The following is a 26283-nucleotide window of genomic DNA, read 5'->3' as shown; positions in this document are numbered from 1 at the left end:
TGTGAATGTCTCGTGTAATAAGTCTATGAATGAATTTGAAAAATTTATATAGATTCAGATTTATTAAAAGTATAAAGTATAAAATTGAGAGTGGAAAATTAGTGTCTACAATAATAAATATTATAGTTAGTATCATTTCTTTAAACTAAAGCGTTGTTTTTTTTTTTTTTTTTCTTTTGGCTTTGAGTTGCCAGGGAGAATTATTAAAAGACTTGTCAACTTGCATAATTTGATTATTTTAGAAACTAATTAATCTCCCTTTTATTTAATTTTGTAATGATAGGTGGAGTCGTCATTACCAAATTAAACAAAGTTAAAGAAAGCTCCATTCCTAATTTCATTTATTAGTATTTGCTAACGTAACCGGCCGACTTCCAACTTCATATTTCTGTCATTTTCCTGGCCGACTATGACACCCACCATTCCCATGTATTTTATTAGTTAGTGCCCTATTTAACTATATAAATCATTTTTGTTACCAATATAAGAAATGACTATATATAACTTTCTTTAATTGATTAAAATATTGAAGGAAGTTAATAATCATTTTTGATAAAAGGCAATAATCAATCTAGAAGAGGTAGAGAAATAAAAAAGCATTAACATATTTTTTTATTCAAAGTTCCATTGAGAGTATTGCATTTCAAAACAGTCCAAATATGAAAGCTATGACAGTAGAATACACATTGAATTCTATATCTACAGATGGACAACTTGATTGATGCTCATTTAGGTAAAATCCAACAATTTTGCGAAATAATGACCTACAAAATAAAAATAAACTGTATTTGTTTAATTTAATCTCTTAATAACAATGCATGACATAAAATTTAAAATTAAACTTTGTTTGAGATGAAAATGGTGGCACTTACATAAGGCTGAAATTATCAAGTTTGCCTTGTATTTAAATGCAATTTTCTTTATCATATTTTGCACAAATATTCATGATTTATTTTTCACTAAAAAAATGATTTATTTGAAAAGAATCATATATAGATGGGGAAAAGTACCATCTGTATTGGAAAAATAAACCACGGTAAACAAAATAATTTGGATTCATTTGAAAGTTTATAGCTAAAGGATCCAAAGTCTAGTGTTGCAGAGCTTGGTCAAAGTAGGCATTAGAGATTGCATGCATTTGAACATTTGTCATATTTCGAATTTTAAGGACCACATCTGCTATAATTACAAATGCATGTAAACAGTATTACACTTGTCAAAACAACTATCATTTTCACAATTTTTGATACAAAATGCATGTAAATAGTATTACACTTGTCAAAACAACTATGATTTTCTCAATTTAATTTGATTTTCATTTTGTAAATCAATTAATGTCTTAATCCTAATAATCTTGATTTTCTCAATTTTGATTTTCAATATGTTCTTCATCTTTTCAATAAAATTTTCAAATAACTTAACATCAAACAAAAAAATAAACTTCAATTAAATTATTAAACTATCTTACAATTGTTATTCTTATATGACTATATTATTGTATTTTAAAATTTCTTATAAAAAAAAACAAGTGTCCACAATTTTGGACCCGACAAGAAAATACAATCCGAATCGAACACGAAAAAATCAGGATAAAGTTATTTATTTTTTTGTTCGTGTCAAAATCAGCTTAACCTGTTTAACTGAATTAATAAACATGTCAAAATCGGGTCGACCTGAAATGACCCGATATCCCGTTTACAAGTTTTTTTTGTTAAGTTTTGTTTTTTTTCTATTCACTCATTCATTTTCTTTTGTAGAATTTTTTTTATAAATAGATTTGTGATTTGGCTTCATTTTTTTATGTTATTTTAATTTAAAACAAAGATATAAATTAATTATATCGAGTTGAGTTCGAGTTGGTTAAGTAAATTGGATAAATTGGATCGTGTTCGAGTCAATCATAAATAAACATGTCATTTTCATGTTAAAAATTTTGACATAAATTATTAATCGGGTCAAGTTCAAGTCCTCGAACAATTAACTTGTAAACTTGAATCCGCCGACTTGAAATTGGCTTTATAAAAAAATAAAAATAAATATAGAGGGATGCTAATTAAAATTGTCATTTATTTTAAATAGTGGAGTTGATTATAAAAAGAAAATGAATTAATTATGGAAAAGGATAGATAATAACAATAATTAAGTGGTAATGATTACTAATGGGGTCATCATTAATTCGAAGAAATAGATAAACTGCGCCGCCATTGCACCTTTCCACTTCTCTTTTTGTGATTATTTCTTAATTAATTAATCTTAAAGAGAGATAAAATTAATCTTAAAGAGAGATAAAACACATTAACGGGGTAATTAAATACCCAAATATCATCATCATCAGGTATTTAAAGCAAAGCAAACGATTTCAATTTTTTTAAGAAAATTAAATTAAATAAATGAAAGTTTAACGGGCAAGTCTCTTGAATTCTCACCCGTTTCTGCTTGGTTTACACGTAGTATACCCTCTCTGTTATCGCCGCCTTGATAAAAGCTGCCACACTGTTCTATCAAATCAGTCTCCCTCACCCTCTCCAATATAAAGCAATTCCCCATCCCCAAACCCTAGAGAATCAAAGAGAGAGATTAAAAATGGTGATGGTGGCGGAGGGAGAAGCAGCGGCGGAGAGTAATGTTATATTGGTGGTTGTGATCAGAGAGTATGATCCAAAGAAGGATATCAATGGAGTTGAAGAGCTGGAAAAGAAGTGTGATGTAGGACCTAGTGACAAACTCTCCCTCTTTACTGACCATATGGGAGATCCTATTTGCAGGGTCCGCCATTCCCCTGTTTTTTCCATGCTGGTACTTCTCTTTCTTTTATTCAAATATATACAAATATATGGTCTTAGTTTATCATCATCATTTTAATCTTATTCTCATCTTATTCTCTTAGGTAGCAGAAATGATTTCGAGTAAAATACAAGGAGAAGAAGAAGAAGGATCGGGTAAAGAAATAGTGGGGACTATAAGGGGAAGTGTTAAGACAGTTGCATGTGGAAAAGACGGTCAGGATCATGCCAAGCTCGCTTATGTTTCGGGTCTTCGCGTTTCTCCTTCTCACCGGTACTATGAATCATCTATTAATCATCGCCATCGCCTCCATATTGATCTGTTTATTTATTATTCAATGTTTCTAAATTCTCAGGCGATTTGGGATAGGATTGAAGCTTGTGCAGAAGATTGAAGAATGGTTTACACAAAATGGAGCTGATTACTCTTACATGGCAACCGAAAAGGATAACTTTCCTTCTGTCAAACTCTTCACCGGTAAATGTGGCTACTCTAAGTTCCGTACGCCGGCGATTCTAATCCAACCCGTTTTCGCCCACCAGGCTCCGATAAGTAACCGGGTTAACATCATCAAACTCGAACCATCCGACGCGGAAACCCTCTACCGTCGCCGTTTCTCCACAACGGAGTTCTTCCCTCAAGATATAGACGCGGTGTTAAACAACAAATTGAGTTTGGGAACCTTCCTCGCCGTTCCACGTGGAAGTGGGTCTTGGGTCGGGTCGGATAAGTTTTTGGATGATCCACCGGAATCATGGGCAGTGTTGAGTGTTTGGAACTGTCAGTTTCAGCTTGAAGTGAAAGGTAATGGTTCTCGGGTTAAGAAGTGGTTAGCCCGGAAGAGTAGGAGTTTGGACCGGGCTTTTCCTTGGCTGAGAGTTCCGTCGGTGCCGGAGTTTTTCCGGCCGTTTGGGATCCATTTTCTTTATGGGTTGGGTGGAGAAGGGGTTATGGCGGCGAGATTAATGAAGGCACTTTGTGGGATGGCGCATAATTTGGCGATGGAAAGGGGTGGTGGAGTGGTGGCGGCGGAGGTGGCTGCCGGAGAGAAGTTTAAGGAAGGGATACCGCACTGGAAGAGGCTATCGTGCGCTGAGGATTTATGGTGTATAAAGAGATTGGGCGGAGGAGAAAAGAGGAGTGAAGGGGATGATGTCGGTGACTGGACAAGATCAACACCTGGTCTGTCCTTATTTGTTGATCCAAGAGAGATTTAGAAATGGACATGTATCATTATCGTTGTATAACATGGTCCCATTCCTTTCTTGTTTGTTTTTTTTAAGTGCTGAAAGATAATGGTTAAGGACGTTTTTAGAAACAAAAGTAATGGTTCCATGGGCATTACTTTTAGGGTTGTTTGAAATATTTATTTTCTGGAATTTTAACTACCACATGTTATTTGGATTTAGTACCAGGTATCTTAGGTTATCCAAAATAATCTACATTAGTTTGTTCGGTGTGTGTGGGATGAAACAAATACTTTTCAATATATCATGATAAAAAATATATTTTTTTAAAAGAAATAAAAGATAATTTATTTAATGAATAGAGGGATATGATATATATTAGTAAGTTAATGACATTATAGTTAACCGCATAATGACTATAGGTTCGTTGTAAATTAGTTGAGTGGTAACTCAAAATTTAAATGGTACCTAAGAGCTTGTTTGAGGAAGTGCTTTTTTGGGTTTTAGAAAGAAAAAAATTTGTTTGATTAAAAATAGGAAAATTTTGGTTTTTATTTATTTTTGACCAAATTATTTTTTATCTCTTTAAATTTTTATTTAATAACTAAATTATATTAAAAAAAAGTAAGGATTAATTTTGGTATTTTAAGAAATAAATGGATTCATTATATTAATGATGTGATGACTGAGTTTTGGGGATAACTAATTCATTCAACAACAAGCCTTTAGTAATAAAAAGCCTTTAGTATATATTAAAATGGTATATATATTCTATTAACTGGGTTTTGGTATTTAGTTAAGTGCCTGCATATATATATATTCTATTAAACGGTAATTATACTTTTTATTATATATATATATATTAAACATATTAACAAAATATTATAAATATATATATATATTTATATATAATGGTACTCAATCACTTATCGAGCTCGTAAATTCTCGAGAATAATTAATAATTTCCGGCGAATTCTATTGTCGTTCTAGAACAAATCTCATAAAACGTCTTAATAATAACAATATGAATGATACGCATCGGAAGACTACAATTATTGAATTTTAACGAATTTTTTCCAACCAGGTAGTGAACTAAAAAATAATTAAGATAATAACTCAAATATGTAGGCTTGTCATATCAGTCGTATCGATCTAAACTTCCCAACAACTACCCTAAAACTCAGGCATCACCCAATGAATCATAGTAATACTCCACAAAAAGCTTCAGATAGTCACTTTAGGGACGAATTCAGGATTCAGAGTTGGTTGGCTTGAAAAAATTTGAGGTGGACTTAAAAAATAACGAGAAAATTTTAGATAAAATAAGTTTACAATTTTTTTTAATAATTAGATTAACAAACAATGAATTATATTGATTTTTTTATAAAGAAATTAGGGATAATATCACATTTTTACAGTAAATAAAAATAAAAAATAAATTTGTTTCTTATTATTTTTGGTGGGCTACATAGAGCCGCCCCGATAATGCAAAAGTAAGTGAGCTGTCGATTCAACATTCTCGTTACACATACAACTAACATAATACAACGTTTTTTATGCAAATATTATCCGTAAAAATTCCACTATGAATAACGTTTTATCCAAAGAATAAGATATCAAAATTTGTCTCAATAAAAATTATATAAAATCATCTTCACGAATAACTTGTAGCAATGCTCACATAGAAACTATCAATGTCTTTACAACGCATAATATTTTGATGAATCAAAAATGATAATAACTTCAGTAAAACTATATAACATTTATTGATAAATAAAAAAATATTAAGAATCATTATACATAATATGTCAACTCATTTGAAAAGGACTAAATCAATAAATATAAAACATGTATATGATAAGTTTTTCTAACAATAAAATTTGCTACTTTATTCTTTTTTTTCTTAGTACACAAGTAAGATGAAAAGTCGATTTTAGAATAAGTTGCGTATAGTCTTACATAATTAATGAATATTCAAGTATTTGTTTATCCCTTGAAATATATATATATATATATTTCAAGGGATAAACAAATACTTGAATATTCATTAAACACTCAACTTTTTTTTATGGGAAGTATGTCAAATTTACACATTAATTGTAAGAATTAAGTTGCAAGAAGGTGTCAAAATTTTATTTATATATATTAACTTATCAAAAATTGTCAAATATGTTTAAAATAACAAATATGTTAAACGGCTTCAAAAGTTTTGCCAAATGTAATATCCACCTATTTTATTTTTTAAATTTACATTACTTTTAATTATTTTTCCATTTAAAAAAAACTTATTTTTTTTTACCTATTTTTTCTCTCCACAACTCTCCATTTTTTACTAACTTTTCTCTCTCTTTCAATTAATCTCAAGTTTTTTCAGATTTTTACCTTCTTCCGATTAACCCCCAAGTGGTCCCTATGAACTTTAAACAATCATCCTCATTTTTTGAAGTTTTTGTTGGCCGATTCCTAAATTATAGACGTTGTGGCCAAAATCTCCATTAGTCGAACCCTAAATCATTGTCGCCATTAGCGGACAATGCCGAATCAAAGTAAAATCTCCCTTAACTGACTTGTTTCCCTTAACTGACTTGTTTTAATTTTAGTTTTCATAATACTCATACTGTTAAACTTTATCAGCTCCTAAACGTAACCCCCAAATCCAAGTCATTCTCAATTAAACCTTAAACTATCATCGTCATTGGTTGAAACATTCTTTGGTCGAATCCTAAATCCTATTATAAAATTACTCATATTATAGATGGAGAGATGAAAGATAAATATTTAAAGAATAATGGTAAGTTGTGAGGGTAAAGAGAGAGAAAAAATAAATAAGAAAATATTTTGATGTTTTGTTTGAATGAAAAAATAATTAAAGTAATGTCAATTTAAAAAAAAATAAAAGATAGGTGGATATTACATGTGACAAAAATTTTAACACCGTTTAATAATTCTGTTATTTTAAATATATTTGACACTTTTTGACAAATTAGTATATATAAATAAAATATTGATACTTAATAAGTAAATTTGACACTTTCTTACAAGGTGTGTAAAATTGATATTCTTTCCCTTTTTATATATATAAAATAAAACATTTTTGAATTCAAGACAGATACATAAGATCAAAGAAAACCCATACTAACAATTGTTGAAATTAAAGATTGCTTCATTTAATAAGTATAAAAAGAAGACCAATTCATGAACAAAAATGTGTTCATTTACTTTATATCTCTTTTTTTATTTATATTCTTAACGGAGTTTTCAAGACTCTAAGCAAAAAAAAAAAAAAAAAAAAAAAACCGCAAGTCGTTGCAAAATAGTAAAATAATAATAATAAATTAACAAAAGAGGTAAAATGATCCATTAACAAAATAAATTAAATATAACCGTTTATGGTAAAAAAGAAAATAAATATATAATAATCACAACACTGATACATTCGTTGATGACACGATTAAACAATCAATAAATTCTTACAGGAAATAAAAAATAAAAAATCTCAACTCTCTTCTCTTGTGTTCATACAGATACTTATTTTACTTGTTTATGGCTCTGCTTTCGTTGAGCTTGGAATAAAGACAGCGATGAAATAGATCAGTTGAATGCGTCGCATCTGACACGGATGTTACCGTTGGGTCCGGGCTTTCCGGTCTTGACTCCGACGCGGCCGAGTTTGGTCATGGCGGTTATGAAGGCAGAGTTGAATGACTGGGAGCTGGTAGCCCAGGCGTTGACCACCGACTTAGACCTGGAGTCGGTGAAGAGCACTTGGTCGGAAGTGAATAATCCCTTTCCTCCCTGAAGATTCTTGAAGTATGCATTGTCGAATTTTCGGGGCGTGATTGGATCCATGTTTATTGCTATTCTCGGGTCCACATTCTTCGGGCACATTTGAATCAACTGGGATGCGTATTGCTTGTTCAGGGTCGGGTCAATCGGGTTGGACTTTGTGAAGTTGTAGATCCTGTTTGAGAATTTGCTGCAGTGGGAGAACCCAATTGTGTGGGCAGCTATATATATACAATAATAATTTATAATCAAATGAAATAAAATAAAATAAAAGATTATATATAATGAATATATAGATTAGTTTGAACTTAATTACCTGAGAGAGCTATCATGTCGTTTTGATTAAGGCCGTTGGCAGCAAAGAGGGAGTTGAGTTGGTTGAGGTTGAAGTTCGGATGAGGAAGTTTTCCGGTGACGCTTGCCGCCGTCGACTTCAGGCCGTCCAATCTCCCCAGCTCCACCGCGTACGATGGTCCTCCGGTCTGCATTCATTCATTCATTCATTTTTATAATAAAAATTCATTGATTCAGGAGGAACAACAGGGAAGAACAGAGATAAGTGATTAATAATTACCAAAGCGATGACATCCCTGGTAGCCATGGTTAGAATGTCGGCGCAGGATACTTTATTCCGGCAACCGGAGACGGCGTCAACTGCAGCCTTGGCCTTGACAACGGTGTCGAACCCATCTCCGGCTAAAGAAATGTTATCCGGGTTATCCTTCTCCGCCTTGTTGCCTCCGGTCGATTGAATCATAACGGAAGCATCGCAGCCCTGAACAAAACAGTCGTGGAAGAACAGCCTGAGAGTGGCCGGAGCGGTAACAAAAGTTTGCTGAAACTTCAGCTGGACGGCCTTCCTGACGATGGATTCGACGTTGGGGCACGTGCCGGCGTAGTAGTTCTGTTTCAGTTGGGCCGAAGCCAAAAGACAGAGGCAAGACAGTGACAACAATGTCAGAGGAATGTTGAATCGAGTACCCATTCTAGACAGAACTCAGATATTAATATGTTGATGATGGTTTGATTGTTGTGAAGTAGATAAGGATATTACTTGGTATTTATAATGGAAAACAACAATATTATTGTAACATTCCAATTGATCAATTCTTTTTAATTTCCTGCCTAAGCAACTTGTTGTATTGAAAATTACTCCAAATTTATTAATTATTAGTTTACTCACTCATATATCTATATATGTCTCGTCAAACTTAAAACTTGGTCCAAAATGATAGATTAAATATGGATTGCATGCACGTTTAGGGCTTATGATCAAGAATATACTTTCTTTAATTTGGTATTCAAAATAATAAACTTTGGGAAGAATGTCAATTTTATTTACAAAGTTGGACCGAGGTGTCAATTTTGTTTATGAATTTGCAAAATTCTATTTTTGTATATAAAGTTGTCAAAATGTTTTAAAAATAAATAAAATAACGGCAACCATTTAACAGAGTTAATTTGTATCCATGTGACATACACGTGGCATCCACGTATTTATTTTATATATTTATTTATTTATATTTTTTAAAACCAACCTCAATAAATAAATCAATAAAATTATCCTTTTTTTTTACCAGCCTCCATCGTCAATATCTTCATCAGCCCCCATCGCCGCCCTCTTCACAGCTTTAAACACTAACCCTACTCAAGTTCATCAATTGACATTGAATCACTTATGTTAGAAGAAAGAACAATAACCATCTAGTTGAAATCATTGCAATTCTCTCAATAGTTCTTCAAAAGATCCTTCAAATAGAGTTTGAAAATCAGAAACTTTTCATTTTACGCTTTAGACACTAACCCAATTCAAGTTCAACAACTGGCATTGAATCACTTATGTTAGAATTAGGAACACTCACGAAGGATCAATAACCATACAGTTGAAATCATTGTAATTTTCTCAATAATTCTTCAAAAGACCCTTAAAATAAAGTTTGAAGAATCACTTTAGTCACTAACCCTATTCAAGTTCATCAACTGAATTTGAATCATTTATGTTAGAAAAAGGAACCCTAATGAAGATAAAAACGAAGAGAGAGTACAAGAAATAAGAAACCCTAAAAACCCAAAATAAAACATAAGAGACAGGAGAGAAAGGAAGTTACTTGTGAGCTCGAGCTTCGACGCCGGAGTTCTTTTGAGAGAGAGGATCGCGAGGGCCGATTATCTTCTTGGCAATTGGCGACGACCACTGCTGGTGAAGAGGGCGGCGACGACCACTAGGGGTGAAGAGGGCGGCGACGGCGGGCTGATGAAGAGATTGATGATGGCGGCTGCTGGTGAAATGATGGAGGTAATTAGGTTTGTAAAAAAAAATAATAATAATTTTATTGATTTATTTACTGGGTTTATTTTAAAAAAATAAAAATAAACAAATATGTGGATGCACTTGTATGCCACATTGATACAAATTAACCCCGTTAAATGTTTGCTGTTATTTTATTTATTTTTGAAACATTTTGACAACTTTATATATAAAAATAGAATTTTGCGACTTCATAAATAAAATTGACACCTCGATCCAACTTTGTAAACAAAATTGACATTCTTCCCAATAAACTTTATAACTACACATTATGCCCGTCAACTTTCATTTTATTTTTTGAATGAAAAAACATATATTAAATAAACACTTGTTATAACATCTAAAGAATCATATAATCATATAGGATTTTGTACAACTTCTTGGGTTAAAAGAATCATAAATAATTGTAAAAATTATATTCATCTTAAATTGGTTTAGCATATATTATATATATTTTTTTTTATTTTGAAAAATGTCAACTTTTATCCAAAAACCATGTATATCACAATTAACATTGATGTGAGAATTTTGTACAAGAGTTAAAAAATCATAACTTATTGTCAGGGCAGGCCTAATTAGGTAAGCCTTCGAGTTATTACCATCAATTTGTTAAAAATAGTAAGCTATTTAGTTAAATTTATTATAATTTTAAATATAAAACATTGTGGTGTAATGGTTCAAGATAAAAATTTAGAATTTTTATTTGTTTACGGATTCAAATCTCACCAAAAACTATTTTTTGACAACAAAAATATATCCTACAATTATTATAATAGGTTTGCATAATATTGTTGTTCACAAGTCCCTCTAATGCATATTGATGGAAATGATGAATTAGAACAAATGAGTTGTAGATGACTAATAAATAGGAGTAGAGCTCTAATGCATATGGATGAGAAGTGATGAAAGTTGAGTATTAAAATGTGAGTAGTGGCTAACTTTCACTTTTGTGTATTGATAGAAACTATTGAGTCACACATTTTGTTTCTAAGTGAATGTATCTTTTGTTAGTAAATTTGTACTTACTACTTTTAAAATATAGTTAGTTATTTTTTTTTTAATTTTTAGTATTAAATATAGTTGATAATTAAGAAAAATATGTAATGTAATATGATAAATAATTAGGAAAATAAATTTTTAAAGAAATATATTACTTTATGACGGATATTTTTATGGAATTATCACAAATGTTTTGACGGATATTCATACGGAATTAGCACGAATTTTCCGACGGATATTCCTACGAAATTAACTCGAACTTTCCGACGGATATTCCTACAAAATTATCACGGTGTTTCTGACCGATATTCCTACGGAAAAAGTCCAATGAAATAAAAATCGTCACAAAATTTTTTGACAAATTATGTATTTTTCGAATGATTTACTGAGAGATATACTGACGTTTATTATAAAAATAGAAAATATGTTATTAATTATAAATTCGTCAGAAATTATGTAGGAAATATATGTCACAGATGACTCATTCTCTTGTAGTGGTCTTAAATAATTATATCCATACACTCTTAATTAATTATATACATTTCAAATAATACGGTTGAGTTATGGAGCCTACTAGGGGTGTTCATCGGTTCGATTTTCGGGTTATTCGAGTTCCACGGTTCGGTTTATTCGAATTTTTATTTTTTTTAGTCAATTCGAAAACCGAACTAAATTCGAATTACACGTTTAGGGCTTATGGTGCATATACTTTTTTTAATTAATTATTTAATAATAATTAATAAACTTTATAACTACAATTATCCCGTCAACTTTCATTTTCCTTTTTAATTATATATATATATATATATATATATTTTTTTTTAAAATGTCAACTTTTATAAAAAAAAAATAATGTATATCGCAATTAACATTGATGTTAGAATTTTGTACAACTTGTCAGCTATAAGAGTTAAAAGAATCATAACTAATTGTTAGATAAGCCTTCGAATTAGGACAGTCAATTTATTAAAAATAGTAAGTTATTTAGTTAAATTTATTATAATATTAAATATAAAATATTGTGGTGTAATGATTCAAGATAAAAATTTACAATTTTTATTTGTTCACGGATTCAAATCTCACCAAAAACTATTTTTTGACAACAAAAATATATATATAATAAATGAAATATTCAAAGCCGGTCTGTTGTTGGGTTATTTTGGTTTTTAAATATTGAATTATTATAATTATTTTATTTAAATTAAAAAAAATAAAAAAAATAATAAATATTTTGATTAATTAGTGAAATGTTAAGATAATAATAAAAAAAAAAAAAAAAGAAAAGAAAAGTAAGACGTGATATATGTGCTTCTGGTTATATAAATAAAAACTCCTCAGATCAATAAATTAAGAAAAACAAGTTTTGTTGACTATGAATATTTTATTATAGCATTACTTTGACATAATAGTTGAGAGTAATTTTAATAATGAGACATTTGAGAGAATATTTGTTGTTCGATTGTGTTAAAGAAAGAAGAAAAAAAAATCATTTGATTAAGATTGAAAATGAAAATTTTAATTAAGTTGAAATATGAAAAACATTAATGATAATTGAAATCAATACAATATAATTTTAATGATACGAAGAAAAAATTAAATTTTACAAAAAAAATTAAGTTTTACAAATGTTTAATGCGCAAGTAAAGCTGTAAATGCGCTGACAACAGAGATGACGTCAGTAATGCTAAAGAGGCGTTAGTAGCAGGGTTGCTAATTGTTGTTTTTGACACAATTAGAATTCCACATCGGAAGATGATAGGAGTTTGGGAAGTTTCTTAGTGTATAAAAGAATCTCTCCCCTTTTTGGTTTATTGCACATAATATTTGTATCTCTTCTTCTTATTAATTGATAGCCTTAGTGCTCGGAGACGTAGAAAACATTTTGACCGAACTCCGTTATCAAATTCTGTTAGTGTGTTCTTTTAGTTGTTTTCTTCTTTTGTGTTTCTGTTAGGGTTTTTCTCAACAAGTGGTATCAGAGCCGAAGGTTCGTCCTTGGCATGATGGAGTCTTCAAAATGGGCGTCAACTCCTTCCTCATCCTAGACGAGGACACCAGTGTCGAATTTGAAGTTTGCAGTGGAAATCTTTGATAGAACTGAGCATTTTGGCATGTGGCAATGTGAGGTTCTAGATTGTCTTTTTCAGTAGGGTCTAGATGTTTTTATCGAGGTCGAAAAGCCAGATGGTATAAAAGAAAAAGAATGGAGTATCATGAATCGGTTGGCGTGCGGAACAATTCGATCGTGCATGTCTAGAGAGTAGAAGTATGTTGTGAAGAATGAAACTTCTGCACATAAACTATGACAAGCATTGAAGGACAAATTTCTGAAGAAGAGTGGTCAGAATAAGTTCCTTATGAAGAAGCGGTTGTTCCGGTTTGATTACCAATCAGGTACTACTATGAATGAACATATTACTAAGTTTAATGAATTAGTAGCAGATCTGATAAACCTTGATGTTAAGTTTGAGGTTGAAGATCTTGCTTTGATGTTGCTATCGTCACTTCCTGATGAATTTGAACACTTAGAAACAACATTACTTCATGGGAAGAGAAATATTTCTCGTGATACTGTAAGTTAATGGAATTGGAAAATGGAATTCTTAAGGTAATCTCTGGAGCACTAGTGATATTGAAAGCTACAAGGAAAAATAATAATTTGTATTACTATCAAGGTAGTGCAGTTAATGGGATATCATATGCATCAACTTTCGGGAGCAGTAAGAAGTTAGGGACAACAAAGCTATGACATATGCGATTGAGGCATGCTGGTGAGAAATCTATGCAAACTCTTGTCAAACAAGGATTGTTGAAAGGTACAAAAGTTTGTAAATTAGATTTTTGTGAATATTGTATTCTAGGAAAACAAAAGCAGGTAAAATTTGGCACTACTATCCATAACACCAAGGATATTTTGGATTATGTGCACTTAGATGTCTAGGGACTTGCCAAGACTCATTCTCTTGGAGGTAGACATTATTTTGTTACTTTTATTGATGATTTTTCCAGAAAAGTATGGATGTTTACTATGAAGAACAAAGATGAAATGTTTGAGACTTTTCTTAAATGGAAAACTCAAGTTGAAGACCAGACATGAAGAAAGATCAAAATTCTTCGGACTGATAACGGTGGAGAATACAAGAATAATCCATTCCAGAAGTTATGTCAAGAGTGTGGCATAGTTCGAAACTTCATAGTCAGAAAAACACCACAGTAGAATAGAGTATCAGAACGTATGAACAGGACATTGGTAGAGAAAGTTCGATGTATGTTGTCTAATGCTGGGTTAGACAATAAATTTTGGGCAGAAGTTGTGTCATACGCTCAATATTTGGTAAATCGCCTATAATCATCTGCACTTAGTGGTAAGACTCCATTAGAGATATGGTCTAGAAAACCTACAACTGATTATGATTTTTTGCATATTTTTGGTTCTACTCTATATTATCATTTAGTTGAATTAAAGTTGGATCCACGAGGAAAGAAGACTCTTTTTATGGGATTTACTATGGGAGTTAAAAGAATATCTCCTCTGGTGTTTGGATGCAAAGAAAACCATTATCAATCGAGATGTTACTTTTAATGATTATTCAATATTGAATAAGGTAACACTAGACAAGATTGATTGTACTCCGCAATAGGTGGAGTTTGAGTAGATAAAGATAAGCCCAACTATAAGTGACTCTCCGACGACAGACGAAGAGTTAAATGAGGAAGAGGTTCCGACCCAAGAACCTTCATAACAATGTGAATCAATTGCTGTGAATATGCCAAAACGAGTTATTCAAAAACCAGGTCGGTTTGTTGACATGACCGCCTATGCACTTCTAGTCGTAGATGATGTTCCATCCACTTTTTCAGATGTCAATCGAAGTACTGAAAATGGAAAAATGAGAGGTGTTATGGAAGATGAGATGCAATCTATTCAAAAGATTGAGACATGCAAGTTGACGCATCTTTGAAAAAGGAAGAATACTATTATACTAAGAAAGAATGATTTCCCGAAAAATTTGATGTTCGCTACAAGGCAAAATTGGTAGCTAAAGACTACGCTCGAAAGGAAGGAGTTGATTATAATGAGGTACTTTCTCCTGTTGTTAAACACTCTTCCATTAGAACTTTGTTTGTCTTGGTAGTGCAGATTAATTTGGAGCTAGCTTAACCAGATGTGAAGACCGCAGACATACACGGTCATTTGAACGAGGAAATCTACATTTATCAACCAGATGGATTCAAAGTTGCTGATAAAGAAAATTGGGTTTGCAAGTTGAACAAATCAATTTACAGGTTGAAGCAATCGTCGAGACAATGATACAAGCGACTTGACAAGTTTATGATGGAGCACAAGTACACAAGAAGCATATTTAGTTCATGTGTATATTTGCGCAAACTGTAAGATTAGTCTTATATCTATCTATTCTTGTACGTTGATGATATGTTGATAGCATCAAATAGCCAATATGAAATTGAAAAATTGAAGGTTCAATTGGGTAAAGAGTTCGAGATGAAAGACATGGGAAAATCCAAATCTAAACATTGTTTAGATTTGGTAAACACTTTCCAGATTAGTATTTGGATATTGTGCCAATGTGGAGATTTGTTGTTTTTGGCACAATTAGAATCCCACATCGGAAGATAATGAGAGTGAAAGAAGTTTCTTAGTATATAAAAGAAACTATTTTCACAGTTAGAATAAATCCCTCATCGGAAGATGATGGGAGTTAGGGAAGTTTCTTAGTGTATAAAAGAAACTCTCCCCTCTTTTATTTATTGCACCCAATATTTGTATCTTTTTTTCTTATTAATTGATAGTCTTAGTGCTCAGAGACGTAGGCAACATTTTGGTCAAACTCCGTTATCAAATTCTGTTAGTGTGTTCTTTCGGTTGTTTTCTTCTTTTGTGTTTCTGTTAGGGTTTTCTCAACACCAACATCAGAGTTGTCTTCAGCATAGAGGTGTAAATGAGCTGAGTCGCTCGTGAGCTGCTCATGAGTGGCTCGGTCAAAGTTCGATTCGAGTTCGGTCAAAATCAAATTCGAGTCGAGCTCGAGCCAACTCGTTTAAGATTCGAGCCGAACTCGAGCTTAGGTAAGACTCGCTTGATGGCTCGTCGAGCTATTTTAGCCTAATCATATACAAATTTTTTTATTATATTTTATTTTTTAATCAAAGTTTGAAACATATTCATAAGATTAACTATAAACTTATTGTTTACGGGCCTCCCGAAAATATAATTATAAATTAAAAAATATATGTTATATAATACTTATAAGAAAATAAATATATTTATTAATTTAATTATAGAAACATAATTTTTTTAAAATTAAATCAAAATATAATTATACTGTAATATTATTTAATATATGCCATCTAAATGTATTATATTTTATAAGATATAAGACTATTTTTATTTGACTATAAAGTATTTATCAAGATATACCAAAATGATATATATAAACTAATAAATATATATATTATATAATACTTATAAGTTATAAAGAAATAAATAAATTTGATAATAATTTAATTACATAAACATAATTTTTGAAAATTAAATCAAAATATAATTATACTATAATATTATTTATATATGCAATCTCAATGTATTATATTTTATAAGATATAAAATCATTTTTATTTCACTAAAAAGTGTTTTATTTTCAAAATAAACAAAATATAGTTTAATATATTTTCAAGTTCATCTCAAATATAATACACGACTTTAATGTATTCTTTTCAAACTTGCTTAACATGAATAACTCCCTTAAATATCCTACGTGTATTCTTACGTGAACTAATACTTTCATTCTTACGTGAACCAATATGTACATTCTTACGTGAACCAAGTTCTAGTTGATGAAGAGTTACGAAGCGTAAAACAAAAAAAAATACGCTGAGGGTTGTACGGTCCAATGAATGGACTCTAGACTTCCATTATGTTTTTTTAATATATGAAATTAATATATAAATATATTTAAATTCGATCCTTTCGAGCCGAACTCGAGCCTATGATTATATGATTGAGCCGAGTTCGAGCTTAATATTGAAAGCTCGATCGAGCTCGAGCTCGAGCCGAGCCAATAAAAAACGAGTTGAGCCGAACTCGAGCCAGAGCTAGTTCGAGCTCGGCTCGGCTCGTTTACACCCTTGCAGTTCAGCACGCTGACAGTAGTCTTGCTTCAATAGTAGTCTGAAGAAGCGCTAACAGCAGCCTTGCTTCAGCAACAGTCTTAAGAAACGTTGATAGCAGTTGCTTCAGTAGGAGTCTGAAGAAGCATTGACAGCAGCCTTGCTTCAGCAGTAGTCTGAAGAAGCGCTAACAGCAACATTGCTTCAATAGTAGTCTGAAAAAGTGTTAGCAACAACCTTATTTCAGCAGCAGTCTGAAAAAAAATGCTAACAACAACCTTTCTTTAGTAGTAGCCCGAAGAAGCGCTAGCAACAACCTTGCGTCAACATCAGTATGAAGAAACGCTTACAACAACCTTGCATCAACAATAGTCTGAAGAAGCGTTAACAACAGTTTTGCTTCAATAGCAGTATGAAGAAGCACTGACAGTAGCCTTGCTCCTTCAACAACAGTGTTGCATCAATAGGAGTGTTGTGTCAACAGCTGTGTTCGATATTAGCAGTCTGCCACATCAAATTAATACGTCAAAATGTACAACTGCCACATACACAATTATTATACTAGCCACGTAGTACTATCCAGTACACCACATTCCACCAAATATATATTTCGCGCACTACCATCCCGTACTCCATGTTCTAACGAATATTATTCTTGCGTAATATCCCATACACCTGGCGTACAACGAACGAAAAGCTGACACGTATCTACGAATTAGATTCGATCGTTTCTACACTTCAAATATAAAAAGGCATCAGAGTACAACGGTGAATCCTCTAGCTTGATCTTGAATTCTGGATTCTTAATCTCTCTCTAATTGATTTTGAAAATCACTATGTTAAGATGAGCGATAAGTTACCGTACTATCTGATAGTATTTTTAGTGTTGTAAGTTGAACAGAACGTTGTCTGTTTAATAGAGTGTGATATCTAGGAGTTCCGAACATGTAGATGTTAAGACTTGTGTTATGAGTGGGTTTGTGTAGAGGCTATACAAATCAAAGTCTTCTAGTGGAATCCTTCTAGAAACAGAAGAATGGGTGACATAGTAATTTTATCTATAAACATCCATAAAATTTGTGTTATTTCCTTATTTCTTCTTACAGTCTTATATTTGTCGCCTCAAATCCCGTAAGCATTTTCCACACTTGATATCGTTCAAGAGCTTGCTACGATTTGTTGAAGAATAGAAATATATTTTAAGTCTTTAACATGATTAAAATCGTATTAAAAGTCAAAATTAGCACAACACTATTCAACCCCCTTTAAATTGTTGTCACCAATCCTAACATTTGTGTATAAAATACAAGTTATATATATATATATATTAAATCTTGAAAATTTGATGTAGGGGCAATATTTATAATAATATAAATTCAACTGTCTAATTAACTAATATATATATATATATAATAATGCTTAACTTAAATTTGTTTGGTTTGTCGGGTCGAAAGTTGTGGTTAATTTAAATATATATGTAATATTAAATATATACTTGGGTCAGATTGTGGGATGATCCGTCCATAAACTTGAAACGGTTAAAAATAAATTAAAAATGTTATATGTATGTTTTGAACTTCAACCGAACAATACAAGTATAACTCTTTAACAAAGTGTGATTGGAGTGTGATTTTCCAAAAGATACTATGTCGGTAACAAATGAGAGTGGTTAAAAAATATAAACCAAACATTTATTGACCAAAATGTGAGGTCACGAGGTTAAATGTCGATTGAGATTGGTGGATTATTTTTTTAGGGGTAAAAGACGTGTGAAAGTGTGATTGAGATGTGGTTTGTCAAAAGATAAGAGGTGGGTAACAAAAGATTGTGCAACATTCAACACTAAATTTGATAAAACGTGCAACATTCCTAATAATATAAGTTTAACTTTTTAACTAATATATATATATATATTTATAATATGCTTAGTATTTATTTGATTTTCCGAGTTGGGAGTTGTGGTTAATCTGGATATATATGTGAGAGTAAATGAATTATTGGGTCGGATTATGGGATGACTCGCTCATAAACTTGATACAGTTAAAAATTAAAATGTTATATGTATGCTTCGAATTTCTAAACTAACAATACAAGTACAACCCTTTAACTAAGTGTGATTGGAAGGATAATAAATCGGTAACAAATGAGAGTGGTTAAAAATATGAATCAAATATTTGATTAACCAAAGTGTGAGGTCACGAGGTTAAATGTAGATTGAGATTGGTGGTTTATTTTCCTATGAGTAAAAGACGTGTGAAAGTATGATTGAGATCTGGTTTGTCAAAGGATAAGAGGTGAGTAACAAAAGATCATGAGGTCACAAGATTAGAGGTCGATTGAGATTGATAGTTGGTTTGTTGAAGGATATGATGCGTGAAACTGTGATTGAGATTAGGGGTTGATTTATGAGGAATAACATGCGTTTGAAAATATGATTGACATTGGTGATTAGTTTATCAAGGGATTAGAAGTGTGGAAATATGATAAAGAGGCATATAAAAAAGTGTGAGTCATAAGATGTTGACTAATTAGTAATAATTATAAAATACAAAATATATATACATTTGCTCATGTTTTCAACATTCATAACATAAGTTTTGAACGTTTCACCAGAATCAATTTTATGAATCTTTTCAGCAAGAATTTGATCTCTAACTTCAATAAATTTTAATTTATAATTTTCAACAGTGTTATTAATTACTGCCCTCATAGGTTCCTAACTATTTGGCAGAGATGCTAACAAAATTAGGGAACTAATTTCGTCTCTAAAATCAATCTCAACAGATAACAGTTGATTCACAATTGTATTAAATTCGTTCAAATGAGTAGTGATAGAAGTATCATCAACCATTCTTAAATTGAAGAGTCTTTTAATTAAATGTACTTTATTATTAGCAAATGATTTTTCATACATATTAGAGAGAGTTTTCATCAGATCCATGGTGGTCTTCTCCTTTGTTATGTGATGAGCAATAGTTTTGAGTAACGTCAATTGGACAACTCTCAAAACTTGTCTATCAAAGAGTTTCCATTCAGCTTCATCCATTTTCTCTAGTTTCTCACTCAAGGCACATTAAGCTTCTTTCCATAAATATAATCCTCAATATGCATCCTCTAGAATGCATAACGTATTCCATCAAATCTTCCAATCCCGTGTCTTATATTGTTCTCACTTGCCATTGTTTTCAATGTTGCGATCTAGCCTAGCAGCTCTGATACTAGTTGTTAGGATTTGAATCCTCATAATCTGATCTGTTTGAAACGATCTGTAAAAATGCAAGAAAAGAAAAACACGAAAAGACACAGATTTATAATAGTTCACTCAAATGAGTTACGTCCATTTTAGCCGCCACTAGTTTTCACTATGAAAAAGAAAAAATACAAAGTTTTTACCTCATACTTTATCTCTCTAGAATATTGTCTTCTCAATGTAAACTCTTAAAAATAACATATTCACATGGTAAACATTCATGTAATAAAACCTAAATAACTTTTGGTTTGGCTCAAACCCAAACCCAAATATAAACCCAATAAACTCTAATTAATCATTGTAGAGTTTATTATAAGTGTAGGCTCTAGGGGTGTTCAATATTTGGTCTGAATTGAATATCCGACCGAATTCGAATAAACCGAATTCGAATTCTATTTTCGGTTTTCGAATCGAATTTCAAACCAATTTGAATTCAAATACGGTTTTTGAATTGGTTTTCGAGTTTGGGTTTCAACTCGAAAACCAAACCGAAAACCGAATTCAATTTTTTATTATTTATTTTTCCAAACTTAGCTTAAAAAAGTTCAAAATAATCAAATTAAAATATTTTGAACTAAAGATTTAATAATAAAAAAGAATGTAACAAAAACACTAGTGGTCTAGTGGTAGAATAGTAATTCGAATTTAGTTCGGTTTTCGAATTGACTAAAAAAAATAAAAATTCGAATAAACCGAACCGTGGAACTCGAATAACCCGAAAATCGAACCGATGAACACCCCTAGTAGGCTCCATAACTCAACCGTATTATTTGAAATGTATATAATTAATTAAGAGTGTATGGATATAATTATTTAAGAACACTACAAGAGAATGAGTCATCTGTGACATATATTTCCTACATAATTTCTGACGAATTTATAATTAATAACATATTTTCTATTTTTATAATAAACGTCAGTATATCTCTCAGTAAATCATTCGAAAAATACATAATTTGTCAGAAATTTTTGTGACGATTTTTATTTCATTGGACTTTTTCCGTAGGAATATCGGTCAGAAACACCGTGATAATTTGATAACGGAGACATTTTGAAGACTCCACCATGCCAAGGACGAACTTCGGCTCTGATACCACTTGTTGGGAAAACCCTGTCAGAAAGACAAAAGAAGAAAACAAATGAAAGAACACACTAACAGAATTTGATAACGGAGTTTGGCCTAAGTGTTGTCTACGTCTCCGAGCATTAAGACTATCAATTAATAAGAAAAAGAGATACAAATATTGGGTGCAATAAACCAAAGAGGGGAGAGTTTCTTTTATACACTAAGAAACTTCTCAAATTCCCATTATCTTCCGATGTGGGATTTATTCTAATAATGAATATAGTTTCTTTTATATACTAAGAAACTTTTTTCACTCTAATCATCTTCCGATGTGAGATTCTAATTGTGCCAAAAAACCCTACTACTAACGCCTCTTTAGTTTTACTGACGTCATCTTTGTTGTCAGCGCCTCTACAGCTTTACTTGCGCATTAAACATTTACAGAACTTAATTTTTTCATCACATCATTAAAACTATATCATAAACTATCATAAATTCATTTTAATTAATTAAAACGTTTTTCATACTTCAACTTAATTAAAGATTTCTTTTTTAATCTTAATCAAATAATTTTTCCTTTCTTTTTTTTCTTTCTTTAACTTAATCTAACAACCAATATTCTCTAAAAATGTCTCATTATTAAAATTTCTCTCAACTATTATGTCAAAGTAATGCTATAATAAAATATTCATAGTCAACAAAACTTGTTTTTCTTAATTTATTGATCCGAGGAGTTTTTATTTATATAACCAGAAGCTCATATATCACGTCTTACTTTTTTTTTTTTTTTATTATCCGAACATTTCACTAATTAATCAAAATATTTATTATTTTTATTTTATTTTTTAAAATTTTAAATAAAATAATTATAATTATTCAATATTTAAAAACCAAAATAACTTACTGTTTTTTTTTATCAAACAAAAAATATATATATATTAAACCAAGTAAAAATCCTAAATAACCCAACAACAAACAAGCTTTAAATGGTGACATAGAATGCATAGCAATTCACTCCTTTCAAGAAGGTAATAATAAGAATATTTATATATATAATATATGCTAAACCAATTTAAGATGAATATGATTTTCACAATTATTTATGATTCTTTTAACCCAACAATTCGTACAAAATCTTTACATCAATGTTAATCATGTCAGGTGACATATAAGGTTCTTAGATAATGTTATAACAAGTGTTTATTTAATATATGTTTTTTCATTCAAAAAATAAAATGAAAGTTGACGGGCACATTATAATGTGTAGTTAAAAAGTTTATTATTTTGAATACCAAATTAAAGAAAGTATATTCTTGATCATAAGCCCTAAACGTGCATGCAATCCGTATTTAATCTATCCTTTTGGACCAGGTTTTAAGTTTGACGAGACATATGAGTGAGTAAACTAATTAATAATTAATAAATTTGGAGTAATTTTCAATACAGCAAGTTGCTTAGGCAGGAAATTAAAAAGAATTGATCAAATGGAATGTTACAATAATATTGTTGTTTTCCATTATAAATACCAAGTAATATCCTTATCTACTTCACAACAATCAAACCATCATCAACATATTAATATCTGAGTTCTGTCTAGAATGGGTACTCGATTCAACATTCCTCTGACATTGTTGTCACTGTCTTGCCTCTGTCTTTTGGCTTCGGCCCAACTGAAACAGAACTACTACGCCGGCACGTGCCCCAACGTCGAATCCATCGTCAGGAAGGCCGTCCAGCTGAAGTTTCAGCAAACTTTTGTTACCGCTCCGGCCACTCTCAGGCTGTTCTTCCACGACTGTTTTGTTCAGGGCTGCGATGCTTCCGTTATGATTCAATCGACCGGAGGCAACAAGGCGGAGAAGGATAACCCGGATAACATTTCTTTAGCCGGAGATGGGTTCGACACCGTTGTCAAGGCCAAGGCTGCAGTTGACGCCGTCTCCGGTTGCCGGAATAAAGTATCCTGCGCCGACATTCTAACCATGGCTACCAGGGATGTCATCGCTTTGGTAATTATTAATCACTTATCTCTGTTCTTCCCTGTTGTTCCTCCTGAATCAATGAATTTTTATTATAAAAATGAATGAATGAATGAATGCAGACCGGAGGACCATCGTACGCGGTGGAGCTGGGGAGATTGGACGGCCTGAAGTCGACGGCGGCAAGCGTCACCGGAAAACTTCCTCATCCGAACTTCAACCTCAACCAACTCAACTCCCTCTTTGCTGCCAACGGCCTTAATCAAAACGACATGATAGCTCTCTCAGGTAATTAAGTTCAAACTAATCTATATATTCATTATATATAATCTTTTATTTTATTTTATTTCATTTGATTATAAATTATTATTGTATATATATAGCTGCCCACACAATTGGGTTCTCCCACTGCAGCAAATTCTCAAACAGGATCTACAACTTCACAAAGTCCAACCCGATTGACCCGACCCTGAACAAGCAATACGCATCCCAGTTGATTCAAATGTGCCCGAAGAATGTGGACCCGAGAATAGCAATAAACATGGATCCAATCACGCCCCGAAAATTCGACAATGCATACTTCAAGAATCTTCAGGGAGGAAAGGGATTATTCACTTCCGACCAAGTGCTCTTCACCGACTCCAGGTCTAAGTCGGTGGTCAACGCCTGGGCTACCAGCTCCCAGTCATTCAACTCTGCCTTCATAACCGCCATGACCAAACTCGGCCGCGTCGGAGTCAAGACCGGAAAGCCCGGACCCAACGGTAACATCCGTGTCAGATGCGACGCATTCAACTGATCTATTTCATCGCTGTCTTTATTCCAAGCTCAACGAAAGCAGAGCCATAAACAAGTAAAATAAGTATCTGTATGAACACAAGAGAAGAGAGTTGAGATTTTTTATTTTTTAATTTCCTGTTAAGAATTTATTGATTGTTTAATCGTGTCATCAACCAATGTATGAGTGTTATTATTACTATTCACTTTGGATGTTATGTATGGTCATATATTGATGTTGATGGATAATCCTTAGTCTTTAGGGTATTTGTAGATTTTAGGATTTAGGGTTTGGTTTTATGTGTAATGTTCTTATTTAATTAGTCGGTTTCCCATTTAGTTGGTTTTCTGAAATTTGATCAAATGTGTCTCATAATAGGTCAAATTCGAAAAAAGTCCCATGTTCTCTACAACTCATTTGCTCCAACTCATCACTTCCATCAATATGCATTAGAGGGACTTGTGAACAACAATATTATGCAAACCTATTATATCACCCTTCAAAAAACAATTAATGTTTTATATTCTAACTAAGTAGAGAACTCATAAATAACACTTCTCATCACTTTGTTTTTTGCAATTTATGATATTGAAATTTATGTTAGTCAATCCTAATTGTGACTAAATGAGACGAGGTTTTACCCAAATCCACTCCTTTTGGAGAGTAGCTCATCGACTTCTTTTGCTTGCTTGTACGCCAATTCTTCTGTAAAAGTCACCAAAACTTCAAGAACTGGATTGTACCTATAAATATTTTACGATCATCTTTAGCATAGACACACAAACGTACTAAAAGACTACATAAATATGTTCAATGTGTACCACTTTAATCTCCTCAAGAAAATTTATGTCAGCTCTTTGGAAGTAATTTTTTTCATCCTAATAAGTTGCCAAAGTTCAAGAATCTAATGAAGGTACAATTTTTATTCCTTGATCAATAAATGAAAAATAATTAAGACTCATGGAAATGATAAGCATTCAATTCACACTCATGTCTTCTTCACTATTTGGCCTTTAGACACCATGAACAAGAGGATAAGTGAACCTGACAGCAATATATTTCGATTTATTACTGCTCCAATGAGCGTTAAAAACTAGAGGAGAAGAATTATACAACCCACCGTTCTTAGAAGCAACTAACTTCCTACTAGTTTTGATAATCGATTTGTTGAGTTCTTTCGCATCTTTCTCAATCTCCAGAATCTAAAGAAATTAAACTATCACAAATTTACTAATGAAAACTATCTCAAGTCAAAATAAGATCAAACCATAACTTCTCTTATACCTTTAAGTCATTGAAGAATCTAACATTAAGTAAATTGAATGCACATTTACAAATTCGTGTTTTTCATGGGAAAAAGTTCTATTTTGGAGATCCAACTTCCCATTGTACTGATCATTTTACCCAAGAAGATTGTCAATGCTTAAACAGTAGCAAACCCACATATGAGTTAACTCTACACTGCATCGAAGTTTCTCACACGCAATTACTTGTGGCATCATTTGCAACATTTTTCTTATGTACTCATCTGAGTTGCAATTATGTTAGGGCAATAATAGTCGTATATTAATAGAAGTCTCCCACTTAGAAAAAAACAATATCTAAATAGTAAGGGACTAAGGGTACCCAATTCAGGAATATGAAACATGGACACAAAAATGAGAATGGAATGGAATGGAAGGAAAGTAGAACAGTAGAAGTTTGACTTCAACAACTTTTGCTTATTGACTATGATGCCATATTTTGCAAAATTCAAATTCAATAATTATATCATTCATTTCCTATTCTTCCTATTCTTTTGAATTTGTAGAATTTGAACATTGAACAAAGAACGATAGAGTGACTCACAGTCTCAGAAACACTCATTTTGTACCACCATTTGTTTCATTCTTCCCCCATGTAATATCTTCCAGAAGATAAGCTAAAGATTATGCTCTTTATTGCCACACCAGCCACTCATTAACTTGATTTTATTAATTATATTGTACTGGATAACATCTAGACAGACTTCATTAAG

General features: G+C 31.7%; 3 protein-coding genes across 3 annotated transcripts; 2 read left to right on the top strand and 1 right to left on the bottom strand.

Annotated features, from left to right (window-relative positions):
• Positions 1–2583: 2583 nt before the first annotated feature.
• On the top strand, positions 2584–4044 carry LOC124916063 (probable N-acetyltransferase HLS1). The gene is made up of 3 exons (XM_047456800.1): positions 2584–2796; positions 2888–3057; positions 3140–4044. Exons 1-3 carry the CDS (start codon positions 2584–2586, stop codon positions 3999–4001), a joined length of 1245 nt encoding a protein of 414 aa, XP_047312756.1. The 3' UTR covers positions 4002–4044.
• Positions 4045–7492: 3448 nt separating this feature from the next.
• LOC124914847 (peroxidase 51-like) lies at positions 7493–8754 on the bottom strand. Its single transcript, XM_047455462.1, has 3 exons — positions 8332–8754; positions 8074–8239; positions 7493–7978 (listed from the first exon to the last, which is right to left on the bottom strand). Exons 1-3 carry the CDS (start codon positions 8740–8742, stop codon positions 7563–7565), a joined length of 993 nt encoding a protein of 330 aa, XP_047311418.1. The 5' UTR covers positions 8743–8754; the 3' UTR covers positions 7493–7562.
• A 14353-nt stretch (positions 8755–23107) lies between these two features.
• LOC124914839 (peroxidase 51-like) lies at positions 23108–24362 on the top strand. Its single transcript, XM_047455452.1, has 3 exons — positions 23108–23518; positions 23611–23776; positions 23872–24362. The coding sequence occupies exons 1-3, from the start codon at positions 23108–23110 to the stop codon at positions 24285–24287; spliced, it is 993 nt and encodes a 330-aa protein (XP_047311408.1). The 3' UTR covers positions 24288–24362.
• The last annotated feature ends 1921 nt before the right edge of the window (positions 24363–26283 follow it).

Source organism: Impatiens glandulifera, chromosome 9, assembly GCF_907164915.1.
Source record: "Impatiens glandulifera chromosome 9, dImpGla2.1, whole genome shotgun sequence".
NCBI lineage: Eukaryota > Viridiplantae > Streptophyta > Magnoliopsida > Ericales > Balsaminaceae > Impatiens > Impatiens glandulifera.
This window is presented reverse-complemented; position numbering and strand designations above follow the sequence as displayed.